This window comes from Hypanus sabinus, chromosome 15 (assembly GCF_030144855.1).
Source record: "Hypanus sabinus isolate sHypSab1 chromosome 15, sHypSab1.hap1, whole genome shotgun sequence".
NCBI lineage: Eukaryota > Metazoa > Chordata > Chondrichthyes > Myliobatiformes > Dasyatidae > Hypanus > Hypanus sabinus.
The window spans coordinates 46,371,188-46,385,579 of record NC_082720.1 but is presented as its reverse complement, the minus strand read 5'-3'; the positions used below and the strand labels follow the sequence as shown (position 1 = coordinate 46,385,579).

General features: G+C 35.5%; 1 protein-coding gene across 1 annotated transcript; it reads right to left on the bottom strand.

Moving 5' to 3' along the window:
• Positions 1 to 5,082: 5,082 nt before the first annotated feature.
• On the bottom strand, positions 5,083 to 14,352 carry LOC132405465 (transcriptional activator protein Pur-alpha-like). Its single transcript, XM_059990295.1, has 2 exons — positions 14,221 to 14,352; positions 5,083 to 9,405 (listed from the first exon to the last, which is right to left on the bottom strand). Exon 2 carries the CDS (start codon positions 9,356 to 9,358, stop codon positions 8,558 to 8,560), a length of 801 nt encoding a protein of 266 aa, XP_059846278.1. The 5' UTR covers positions 9,359 to 9,405; positions 14,221 to 14,352; the 3' UTR covers positions 5,083 to 8,557.
• Between the last annotated feature and the right edge of the window lie 40 nt (positions 14,353 to 14,392).

The window sequence follows — 14,392 nt, the reverse complement described above, 5'->3', positions numbered from 1 at the left end:
ATGTGAGAAGAAGCAATCCCAACACTGCCCCTTGTAGCACACCAGCAGTCACTGGCAGTCAACCAGAAAAGGCCTCCTTTATTCCCATTCTTTGCCTCCTACCAGTCAGCTAATGCTCTATCCATGCTGGTATCGTTCCTATTAATACCATGGGCTCTTATCTTGTTGAGCAGTCTCCTGTGCAGCACCTTGTCAAGGCCTTCTGAAAACCCAAAAAGAACTGACTCTCCTTTGTCTATCCTGCCTGTTATTACCTCAACAAATTCCAACACATTTGTTTGGCAAAATTTCCCCTTTAGAAAACCATGCAGACTTTGGCCTCCAAGTACTCTGAAAACTCATCCTTAAAGATGACTCCATCTTTCCAGCCACTGAAGTCAGGCTAACTGGCCTATAATTTCCTCTCTTCTGCTTCCCTCCCTAAAATCATGCTTAAAATCCTAATTTGTAATTAAAACATATCATAGAACTAGAAACAAAAGAATTTCTAATGCCCCATTAATTTTTCTCTCTCAGCCACAAACACCTTAGCGTTTCCACAGGCCTAGAAAAGCTTTAGCAGCAATTTATTTAGCTTTCGTGAGTGCTTGCTGTGCAAAGTTGCCATTTTTGCCCTCATATGAAAAAACACTTTATAAATGTCTCACTGGCTGTGAAGTCCTCTCCCCTATGAAGGGGATTAAACAGCATTAATACAAGCTTTTATTTCCTCTCACTTAATGCAGGTTTTACCCAAGTGCAAAATAATTCGAACTATTAAGAAAATAGCAATTTTGAATGCAACGGTATAATTATTTTAAACTTTATTTTCTTCAGTTGACTGACAACATTCTTGTATGATTATTAACCTGACTTCTAAATGTAATGTGGCCCTTTTAGCTTAGTCAAATGTTACAAACATGCAAATTAAGTATGCAAGCACTTTGATACGATATATTCAGTAGATTACTTAAAAGCCTAATATATAGACAATAATCCAAAGATTAAAATGCTATCTACAGTTTCTACACTCCCCAGGGACTTATGTTTTCGGATAACTCACGTTCACAAATCTTGTTCAAATGAAACAGAAACTGCTCAGGTTAAACAACACCTGCGGAGCAAATAAAGCTTTCAAGTTTATAAACTGGTAGAAGCTGCTGAGCATTTTTGCTTATTATTTCAGAATTCCAGTTTTTTTTTTGTTTTTTGATTAGCCATTTTGCTGTTCAGTTCTGTGCATCGTCCATTTGTCGACAGATCTCAAGATCCAACTCAAAGCTTGAACTAATAGCCAATCTGAATATTAAGATCATTATGGTTAAATGTGGAAAAGTTGACAGTGATCATGTAGAAAAAATATTTTTCTGGTTTCATAATGGAGGTTTTGCTCTGCAAGTGCCCTGAGCTGTATCTGAATAGAGGATTCCTAATGCTTATGAAAATTGAACTACACTCAGTGGACACATTATTAGATACAGCTGCTTGTTAAACCAAATATCTAATCAATCACTTGGCAGCAGCTCAATGCATTAAAGCATGGCAAAGTTCAGTTGTTGTTCAGACCAAACATCAGAAAGGGAAAGAAATGAGATCCAAGTACCTTTGACCATGGAAAGTTTGTTGGTGCCAGGCAGGGTGGCTTGAGTGTCTCAGAATTGGCTGATCTACAAAGATTTTCATGCACAGCAATCTCTAGAGTTTAAAGAGGAATGCGCAGAACAGAAAAAAATCATCCAGCATGAAAATGCTTTGTTAACGAGAGGTCAGAGGAGAATGCACAGACTGGTTTAATCTGACAGGAAGGTGATGGTAACTGAAATAACCGTGCATTATAAGAGCAGAAAAGCAAATCTGAATGCATCACATTTCAAACCATGAAATGGATGGGTTATAGAAGACCATGAATGTATACTCAGTGGCTACTTTATTAGGTACAGGAGGTACCAAATAAAGTGGGTTCTGGGTGTACATCTTTTTTGCATCTCTCGAGGCTAATTGCAGAAAGTTAAGACATTGTGCTGTATTAGATTGCTAGGTTTCAAAATGTCAGGATCAATATATGGAATAAAAAAACAAAACTGGACATATCAGTTCATATCCCCTAAACTTTTAATTGCAAAAATAATTTCTGATTTATATCAAAAAATCATTCACTGATCAGATCATGTCAGAGAATGAAAATGTATTGTTATCAGACCTGAAGATGCTATATTTGTATAGCAAGTTAGCTAATTACCTCAGATTGCCTGAAATCTTCAAATGATTTAATTATAAATATTTCATAAAGATATAACAGAAATACAATTAAGTAAATAGAATTATAATATAATGAAAAGTATGATCACTTTGGTAGAATATGGAATTCCCAATTTGTTACAACTAACACAAGGAAGGGGACTGATTGAAGGTCAAAGAGGAAGCAAATTATACGATAAAAGTAAAACCGTAATTTGTAATTATTTGCACACAGGTACTCTGCGGCCTCAAGCAAATTGCTGGAGTTATTTAATGCTACACTCCGTATTTTGGTGAAATTCTCAATGCATAATAATAACAACTCAGTAAATATAATCACTAGCTGTATGTTAAAGCATCACATCCTTAAAATGATCAAAACTAGTAAGGATGCACCAGAGACTTGGATTTATTCCTGACCTCAGGTGCTGCCAGTGTGGAACTTAAATGTTCTGTAACCATGAGGTTTCCTCTGGGTGCTCCATTTTACTTGTATATCCCAAAGATGTGATGATTTTTGCTTACTTTGACACTGTAAATTACTCCAAGATGAGAACTGGGGGGGGGGGGGGGGGCAGCAAAACATGGGATTAATGCGGGATTGATGTAATCATGTGTTTGATAGTCAGTGCCATTTCTGTGCCTCTATTATGTAACTGGGAGAAATAGTACAACTGAAAGAATAACAGAGTGAACACAAGTGAAGAACCCAAAAATAACACTAGCGACTATTCGAACCTATAGCATAATGTGATAGGAAAATATAACAAAAATTGATGGAAAAAGGTCATGTAATTTTTAAATCAGGTAAATATATTGAAATATCCATGTAATATAGAACTTTCCCCCTCCTCCTCAAACATAGCAGGCCTATACAACAGCATAATACTGTACTGATTATATTGGTCACATCAATAAAATAGAACTTTACCATTATCTTGGTGGATTGGGGAAAACAGTTAAGACAGGCCAGGAAAAAGATCCCCTAAATGCCTAGGTTGGAAAACTGCATAGTGTAGAAATCTAAAATGTGCTCTCATGATTCATTTGCATATTTACCCTGCAACAAAGCAGTACGTGCTACTAGAAAAAAAGTGATCAAAGAATAAAATTACAAAATTCTGTAATAATCCAAATGTTCAATTTCAGGCACAAGTCATTAAATCTTGCTTTGTACAAATTTGACTTTCCTGCCTCTTTGGCAGAGGGCACTGGGTTGCTCAATCTGCAGAAATACAAAATTAATTAACTTCACAGCCGGTTTACAACTGAGGCAGACTGATGGTTGTTTTGCACCATTGATAGAGAAAACAAATATTATAACTACGTTGCATTGTTGATCATACTACTTTTAAAAATGAACTGCCAATTTCAAGTTAACTATGATCAAATAACAATGTCTAGCTATTGTCCAATTTAAACTTGGCAAGTCATGATACGTTGCTATTACAAAGAATAAAAAAAACTATTCCAAATTGAGAAGTCTTTAATTTTAGAGTGAGTCTCATAAGAGTACAAAACTTCTGTCAATTATGATGCATGCTTATATTTCATATTTCACTGATTGAAACTTGTCCCACTTAACTGCATTAGAAGGTTAATACCATTGAGGATTGAAACTAACGTAAAACTTTAGGAAAATTATAGCAATAGTATGAGCACAAGATATGCTGCTGATGAAGCATTGACTGCTTACTAATTCCTTTCCATAGATGCTGCCTGACTTACTGTTCCTCCAGCATTTTGTACGTGTTACTCAGCATTAGCATTAATCTCATTTGTTATCATCAGTTTATTATTGCTGTATCAATGGTATCACATTCTGCACTTTTGCAATTTGATGATATATAAGGAGCCCTTTAAATCAGATGTAAACTTATGATATTCTAGTTATGAAAATCTCAAGTGCAGAGACAGAGTGGGCATGGCAATGGGGAGGTTTTAAATGACTCAAGACTCAGTAAGAATGCTCAGTCTAAACGTGTCTCCTTCAAAGTTTGACATTTAAATTGTTAGATTCTGTGGGATGTAAGCAATTGCAATCTGAGCTTTCATATCTGATTAAAGAGTGAAGTACTACACTGCATATGCCATTTTTCTGTATTGCAGTTAATTAAAATTGCCTTCTAAAATTTTTCTCAAATTAATAAGTAAAAGATTCATTAATCTTTCCTCTTCCACAAGTGCTCCAAAATGTGCATGTTTATTGTGACAGCTGTTTACATCTTCACATAGAAAAAGGAAAGAATTTGATGCACAAATTCTCTATCAAATAGTTAATTATTTTTTTCCATTTTCATCTAGGCAAGTTCCGCAGTTTTATTAAACACAATGAAAACAATGATAAACAAACCAATCTTCAAGTTATGGCCAAATGAATAAATTCAACTTCTTAAAACTGATTATATAATCAAAGTAAAATGAGGCACGAATCTGCAAGATTCAGCAATTTATCAGGTAGATTAAACTGATAATCACTTGCCCTGTAAACAAAAGTCCAAAGAAAACTGGCATCTGTTTTTTGGGCTGTGCAACTCTTCTGTCTTAAAAATAAGTGATATGGCACTTTTTCAGAATCAGAATTTATACTTCATAAATTATAAAGAGGACGACAAAAATTCTAAAAGGAAAGCAACACATTTTATACAAAGAAAATACTGTAAAATATTAACCTTAAAATGTTGTCAATGCTGTCTTATAAAACAAATTCTCCAATAAAGCCAATATGTATTGGGAAACTTAAGTATCCAAAGCAAGCAAGCAAACATCAATGTTATAGTATCCCTACATTACATTGAGGCAATCTAAACAGTTACTGGCAAGCCATCTTAATAGTATATTCCAACAAAATAGTCTACCACCAAAGATTCTCAAAAGGAATTTATTAGGATTGTGAAAATACAACAAAAAATATTTCTAAAACTTCTAAAATTAACTTCATTTCTGACAATTAAAAATTAAATCAGCACCATGCTTAATTGATATTAAATGGCAGTAAATCAGTCAAATATTTTAGGTAAAACTTTTGAAACAGACCGCAAAGATAATGGTATCACATTTTGACATTTAGCAAGTTTTACAAACTGAGACTTCAAACTTAAAGCAAAGAAACTTACTACCATACTATTTTTTGGTTTTCTTTTAATTGGCTCCTACTGAAATAATGTTAAACAGAAAATTAATTCCAAATTTGAATTCTTGCCAAAAAAACATTTTGCTTATGCACAAGAATTTTTCTTGAATAATAAAAGTGCTTTTCTTCAAAGAAGTCGGTAAAGATGGAAATTCAGTTCAAACTTTAGAATTTTAACGAGTGTACATCAATAAGGCTTGCAAAAGGAAAATGGGTAAAAGAGAAAGTATAAAATTAATATTTAAGAATCTCAGTTATTGCACATCACTCATCTACTGAATTTGCATCACGACACCTTTTGAATCTGTGGCATCTTGCAAAATGACAGCTATTAATGCAGCAGGATTCTACTCAACTTTTATGCACAATTGAGGCCAACTCTAGCGGCTTGGCTGCAAGTCAAATGCACTGCAAACTACAAGGTTGTTTTCAAACAGATAGTCCTATTCTAAAAGTCTGTACAGACTTCAGTCTCAGAAAAGCCATTTTGTGGAACATTTATGAGCCATATTGGTCATCGCTGTTTATATGAAAATAGCCATATTTTATGTTTATTTCCACTATGAATATAGTGGTATTCAGACAAGGCAGAGTGGCTTTCAGTGAACACTATTCAAGCCAGTACCAACCGTCTTGGCCTGATTAAAGCCAATGTGTCTTTGAACTGCTGCACTGCAAAGCTGCTGGCACTTGAAGCAAACTGGCAAGCCCACAAATTCAAAATCACATACAATATGAGTGGAGGCGGGGCAGATTTCAGCTCACAACTTAAAACAAGGGCTGCCATAATAATTATTACAGTTTGTGAATTATCTAAAATAAGGACTTCAGCTATTTAGAATTGGATTTATGAGCTTATACAGTTATTAACTGCTTTTACAATCTTGATTAAAGTAAATTTACATTTGATTGCATTTCTAATCTTGTCTGCTGCAATTGTTTTCAAATTAAGGCTCAACCTGCTTGAATCTATCAATCTGGTATGAATTACTTTGCCTTGTTTGGCAGTAGGATTGGATAAATCAAAACGACAGAAGAATGAAGTGATGGGGATGAAAATCCATTAATAAAGTTGGATGCCTCATCAATATGCATATTCAATGAATTATGCATTTATATACAGAGGCAATATAAATAAATTTTAAAGTAAACCTCTGCAAAATCTGATATTCAATTTTTAATATTTATATATAACAGAACAGTGACAGGGTTAGCAATATTTATTGCCCAATTCCACACTAGTTACAACAGTGCTGCTAAAATGTTGTGCTACATGAATAACATGCCTCAAATTACAGTAGCACCTAATTGTTTTTGCAAGTAGTAAAAGGCAACTGGCTGGGCAAGTACTGGCAATGTCTGTTAAATTCAGTATTATAAAAAAATACAAAAATGATGCATCAAATGTTACAATAAAAATTACTTGATGACACATTGCCATGTGTTGAATCATATAACTATCAAGTGGTGGATGAGAAATATCTAGGTTCACAACTATCAAATATCTACAATAAATGGCTAAACTTCAGTTAAACCATGAAATTTGAATGTGTGTAATGGTTATATTTAATACCCTATGTATATACAGTATCATACTGTACAAATATTCAGGAAGGTTTTAAAACTTATCCAAGGTGTGGCTCCAATTTAAATGACTGGAGCCTGGATTTATTGGTTACAAGTTTAGAACAAAGCAGCCCTTGCTTTACTCACGACAGAATAGCAGAATCCTAAAAACGTTACCACAATGGTTGTAGAATTCTAGAAACAAACCACACGAAAGCCAAAGTCTAAACTATATAACAAAGAATTTTATCTCTACATAATCCCAAATGACAAGGTCACAACTGACTGAAGAACTACAGAAAAAAAAAAGCTGGGGGAAAGCCCAGAAAGAATGAAACATGACTTTTACAGTGATTAATGATCTAGAATGTAATACTTCAAACTTGCCAGCAACAGATAATTCACATGAATGCAACAGTCACTAGCAATAAGTAAGACATGTAAAACATTTTGATAGGTTGTACTACAAAAAGGAAAACATACCAAATTATATATATATTTATATTTATATATGTTAATACTGTGATGCTATAAAGTGCAGAATAATCTGTGCCTTTAGAATGTTCTAAAATACAACATTAACCAAACGGGAAATGTAATCTGGAAGAGTTGGCCCCCATAAATTGACATGTCACTCACTCAGATTTCCACTTAAGTTAAGTTGACCCCTTCCCCCTACAAAGCAAATAAATGCAATTTCCTCTCTTTACAGGCAACAGTAATTTAGGCAATAGCTTGCTACATGAATGCACTCACATTAAAAGTTCCCTATCAATTGTTAATTATGTACCATCTGATAGAATGCATATAATTTGACAACTAATCTAAATACATTAAATACCAGAAACTCACATTCACAGTTAAGAGCAAAATTATCATAACCTAACTTAAAATGTGCTACTTGCTTTGTTAATCATAGGTTAACATTTGTCTGTAAAAATCAAACAACTTTGCAGTTTTCATTTAAATGCCTTTTTTAATAATTTGCTTCATGTTCACAGAAGTTCCACTGACCAGTTTTATGTTTAAGGTCCAGATGCAATGCATATTGTATAAAAGAGAGCACTTCTTAATAGTTTTACCTTGCATGAATAAACCTATGTACCTTTTAACTCTACAGACTTCTGCATTACATTTAACAAAGCTCAGACACACAGCATGCCTAGCCCTCATATATACACATCTCTAATCACAGGTATATAGGGTGCCAAATATACTATAACCTCCGTATAATGTTTGAAATTTGGTAACAAAATGAGAAAACTAAAAATATTATTTACGTGTTCTTCTAAAATATCTCTCATTTTGTGCTAAGTCAAATGTTAGCTCACATGAAAAGGACTTATTTCATTATAATTCAGCATATTATCTGACGATTGCAAACACTTTTAATAGCTTGAACGTGTACAAAAGTCTTGGTTAATCAGGGAAATAAACACTCAGTTTTTTTTTATCAAGTAGGAAACACAGTTCATAATGTTATTACTTAGCAGCTGCTTACGGTTTACACGGTTGATAAGTGGACGAACATCCAGCGATGGGTGACAAGTCGAACTGTCAGTTGTGGAGGTTTGGTGGGTGGTGCTCCCTCGGAGTTAAACAGTTACAGTTTTACAGGAAGAGTTTTTAATTACAGTTATATCAGTCTTCCTCCCCATCATCTCCGGGAGCTTCCTCTTGCTGTTCAGACCTTTTCTCCCGCTGTTTCTCCTGTATTTTCTTCATTTCCTCTGCGTATTTACTGAAAGTATTTCCAAACTTGGCCCACACTTTGTATGGTATCGTGATAGAATTGCGGTACGATGGTTTCACCTCACTTACTCTCATAAAAACGCCATACTTGTTTGACCCAACGTCAAAGAAAAATCGCTTGTTGTCCACAGTGAGCGATGTCCCTTCGGGCAGCTCAGTTGGTTCCTCTTCGATGCCATAATCGTCGATTAGTTTAGCGAGTGCATCACGGAATTCAATCAGCCCCTGAGCGGGGAGGGCGATAGTTTGACCCTGGGAACCAAGGCCATGTCCCCGGTTTACGGTCTGACGAATCCGTAGGAACCGGCCCCGTTGATTCTCTTTTAAATCCATGTAATACTTGCGGTTTTCCCGCACCAAGAATTCACTTTTCAGAGCTCGCCTCGGCTCATCTGTCTGCATGTCCGGGTTGCTGGGGCCGAGCTGTGCGTAATGTTCGATGAAATCTCCCAGGTAGTCGCGGAACTCCACAGCAACAGACATGGAGAGAGTTAGACGACTTTTATTGCCTCCCGCTCCCACCTCTGCTATCTTCAGGAATCGGCCTTTCACATTCTGCTTCACGTCCAGGTAGAAGCGCTTATTCTGAATGTCCACCCTCTTGGAAGCCAATTCCTGCGTCTCCTGCTGCAGCTGTTGCAAGCTCGAGCTGGCCGCCCCTTGCTCGCTTCCACTGTCTCTATCCGCCATGATGGTAGCCTTCTTCCAAACTCCCAGCAGCCGGCGATCTCGCGAGACTGCAGCAAGGCAAGAGGCATTTCGTTAGAGGCTTCCTCATTGGACAAGGTTTCCAGAACACCGCGCAGCCCGCCAATCACCAGTTCCCTTACAACCTGCCGACCTCGCGGTCTGTCTCGAACTGCTCAAGTATCGCAGAAAGCAGCTGATGTCTGCCCTCGACAAAGTGAGACATTGAACATCGATAATATGGGGAAAGTGATGGGAACAGATTTCGCTCCCGTTCGATTACAGTCAGGACTTTTAGTCATCAGATTTTTCTGCCATAGGTAATTCTTCACTGCTATTAAAAGTCTCCCGCAATAATATCATAATATGTTAATTTTGTATAGGTATTTATTACCTGACAATTAAGTCAATTTTGAGAGAACATTTAAACTCAGCAAATATCGAAATATAAACAATATACTATAGGTAATGGAACAATGTTTTTACGATGCATATAAATAACAACAATTGATAACCAAAATGGCTGCATTCCCTAATGAATCCGTAAACCTATTACATTCATATAATACAGCAAATAAATAAATTACTTAAAGTAATGGAATTCGTTGCATTTCAGTAGCTCTTTTAATCGCTGTTGTATTTTGCTTATGAAACATTTTGTTTATTTCGAATTAATCTATGGTAAAAACCATTACTTTTATTGCAAACTGGAAAACTACCAAAAAGTCGGAATTTGACGCTTTTCATGTTTTGTTACAATCAATCCGTTTGTTTAAAATGGTTTAACATTTTAATCTGAAATTTACTTTAACGTTTAATCTGAAATATTTCTAACCTGTGATCAAAAAGTTACTTTAGTCTGATACTTGACTGTTTACGTAAACGAAAGACTGACATTTTTCTGACCTCAGGGTTAAAAATGAGTAATTTTATTTTCAAGTAAAATAAAACAGAAAGATCTGTGCAATAGCGAGCCAGGGGAGAGAGAGAGAGAGAGAGAAACAGTTAACGTTTCAGGTCTATGAATTTTTGATCAAAATTGTAGTTTTATGTATATTGACAAGCCATGTTCAGAACAGTTTGCGTATCTGCCTTTTTCAATCAAGTTTTGATAGAAAATGTTCATCATGGATAAATGAAAACGAACGGTGTGTTACCAAAACAAATAGATACGTTACATTGCGACTTTATTGTCCGTTTAGCGATGTTTACACGCTGTTCGTTAAAATTATATATAATGATAAAAAGTTTTGTGATTTCGATACGTTTTAATATTTTTCATGATTTCGTACATTTCCTATTATATTTGATCAACTGTAAACGTCACTGATCAAATAACAAATCCAACGCCCACCATAAATCTGCAGACAAGTCCGACAAAATCGAAAAATCTTAAAATGTAAATGATTGTTCCAAACTCGATCACCATTTGCGTTTTACCATCTGTTTGTACAGTTTAAAACGCAAATGAAAGTCGATACATTTTAGAGCTTCACGTAGAGATCAGTAGCTAAGAATATTAAATTCGAAAGAAGTGATTCGAAAGAATGTATTTACAAATTCATTAAAAGTTGCAAACTCGCACAGCATTTTGCAATGAATTATTTTTTCGACGATGAAAATGAAATTATATGACATTATTTTCTTGGAGAACATTGATTACGTGGTTATTATGTTCACAGCCTTTCCCTTGAGTGGTTTCTGAATTAAAATAGGTGCAAGCTAGATTCAATAGATGCCCTTTATTTCATCCGTTATATTGTAGCTTGTACAGCTTCTAGATGGACTCATTACATTTGTGTAAATGGAAACCAAATGCGACAAAGAAAAAGGATGTGGTGTTGGGAAGCAGAGCGATCGCGGTGTTGTGGGGAGCTTCTGAAATCGGAAACATTTCCGATTTCTAGGAAACAATCAGCACTCAATAAGGATTGCGGAAAAGGTTAATATCAATTTAAAGGATTACGATTTCACATTTACTCATAAATTTCATATCGGATTGAAATTGTAAATACATTTTAAAAATGTGCAGAACTCCGCCGGTCATTTGTTAACCACAATACAAATTCGCGTGGAATTGAATTATTCGAAGTTAAAGATATTTGCAATGCAAGAAAGTTCAATTTTAGCTTCTCTTTATAACGAAGTTATGTCGAGCACCTCCGCTCCATTCGCCAAAAGCGGAATTTCCCGGCGGCCAATCATTTTAATTCCTATCTCCATTCCCGTTCCGACTTGTCGGTCAACGTGAGGCCAAGCTGAGGGTGGAGGATCAACGCCTCATCTTCCTTCTGGGTAGTCTCCAACCTGATTGTATGAATATCGATACCTCCTTCCTGTAATTTTCTCCTCCCCTTCCCTCTTTTTCTATCCCCATTCTGGCCTCTAACTTCTCTTCAGCTGCCCCATCACCTCCCCCTGTGCCCCCCCCGTTCCCTTTCTCCCACAGTCCACTCTCCTCTCCTGTTAGATTCGTTCTCTCCAGACCTTTACCTTTTCCACCCATCTGGTTTCACCTTTCACCTTCTAGTTTGTACTCCTTCCCCTCTCCCACCTTTTTTATTCTGGTATTTTCCCCTTTCTTTCCAGTTTTGATGAAGACTCTCGGCCTTCGACTACTTATTCATTTCTACAGATGCTGCCTGACTTGCTGAGCTCCCCCAGCATTTGGGGTGTGTTGAAACGAATTAATTTATTTCGCTTTATATATATCTTCACTTTGAGACACGATTGATCATAACTCCGTTTACTTTTTCATTGAATGCCAATATTTACTTCGAACAACAAAATTTTATCCTTTAAAAACTCGCTATTGGTAAATACTAAAAAAAGATTTAATTTGCCACCTTTATTCTGAAAATATCCATTTCCCTTCTGCTAACAAATAGAAGTCAGAATCTTGCAAAAAACAACACGGTATCAGAATGCCACAGTCTGTCACATCGATTAGTGTTTATGTAACATTATGACATATACATCAAATAAAACATCCCAAAATTTTCCGAAACCCCAAAGCTCTAATCACTCCTCTAATAAGTAACGCTTTAGTATGAAAATGTTGTCGAAAATTCACTTGAAATTGGGGCTCAATAAGCTCTTGAAAAAGTTGTGTTCCACAACAATGTTCCCATTGCAAAACCGCCAAATTGATTTCTTTTATAAATTTGACTCTGATGAGAAATCTGAGTTTCAACAAAAGCGAACATTTTAGTTCATTTTTAAACCACTAATTGAGTTAAGACACTGTGGCCGCTTTTACAGACACAAAATTCTTTCTTTCGCGAAGCACTCAGATATTCAACGAAGGCTGAAAAGAGTAAGGAAAATTGTTTTAAGATGAATCGCCCCTCATTTCATTTAGGCGTTTATCTTATGGCGAGCCCCTCATTGATTGTATGTACAATCACATTAAAGTGATTTAAAATGATACAGTACTTGGATTGTTTATAACATTCTACCGTGTCACCTGAATTATGGTACTCTTTTAGTTGAGCAATTAAATACAAAATTCGACAGAACTCATAATTTAATGAATAGTGCATCTAAAAGTGTGTACTTTCTTTCAAGGCAGATTATTTACAAACGTTTGCGAGAATTAGCCTTTTTGATAATTTCCAAGATAACAAAACAAAATGCTTTGTTTTCAAGCCTCTAGATAAATAAGACTGGTTACTTTTCTAGATGTAACTTTTTTTTTACATTGGACATTTGATAAGTGATTGCTTTTGGCTCGTCCACATACCAAGACTCCCGGTCCTCCTTTGGGAAAGGTATCCTCTTTCATTAAGAGACCCATTGAACACGTCCTTCAGCTTGGGAATTTCTTTTCTAGTTGGTATAGTACTTAGCAAGATAGATTTCTCAATGTCGCTTGAGAAATGTGCAAACGGAACAACTGTGCACCTTTGCCACAACGTACATTAAAAAATTAACATCATGATTTGTGGAATGGTTGTAGCAAGTAGTGCTGGAATTGTAACCAAAACCCGTCACAGTTAGAGAACATCTACGAAAATAACTTTGTAGTCCTCTACAATTCGTACCTTTTAAACAAAAGATGCAATTGAAATTGCTTTTGTCGTCTGTCTTTGAGTCTTAAAACAACGATAACAGAGTGTTTAGTACGCTTTTCTATTGCAGCTGCAACAACATTTCGCTTAACCTTTTCTAGATTATTTTTCTTTTAACTAGCAAATCAGTGTAAAATATTTATGTATTTCAGAACACTTTTACAAGTTTCAGGGAAAAATTCTGACGTAAATATTAATTATTTGCGTCTTTGTCGGACTCCTAACACGAGCGCTGAATTAATATATCGTAAGTAAGTTTATCAATAATATACACTGTTGACAAAATAAGGAACTTTAATATATAACAATTAAATTGCTCTCTAATTCTTAGAGATAAGAAGACGAGCAATTTCGCAACTCAAGGCCAAAATTGATAGCATCAGAAAAGCATAACCAAGGCTTAGAATATAAATAACTAACCTTTCTGGAGTATGTTTTCTGAATATTTTATAGCGTATACTTTATTAAAAGCTGAAATCAAATAGTTGAAAATAGCCTTTAAATTAAAACAATTGCACTAAAATAGATTAAAACCAGTTTTTCTAAATTTCAGTGCGATATTTTATAAATGGACAGTCTGCTGATCTGAGCACAATTTATTAACACCAAAATAATTGCAGGCTTTTTATTAAAGCAAAGCTCCTTCCAGCAATAGGATGGGACTTTCGCAACCCAAAACTGAGCTAGCAATATTATTGACACCATTAACGTCTTTTAAAATGTTGAAAATCTACCATGCTCACTTGACATGGAAAAAAAACATTAAAATAATAAACAGGAGTGCTACGATCTTACCTTGAAGCTTTTCTGGTTGCGGACTTTGCAAAATATTCTGTAGGTGTGATTACCTGCCAGAACTGTGATGGCCGAACAGTGAAGTGCAGTTTTATTAAAAAGGCCTGATCAGAGTGCTGCCACCTTGGCACAATCGATGGTGAGGGAAAGAGAAAGCGGCTCGTCTCACGAC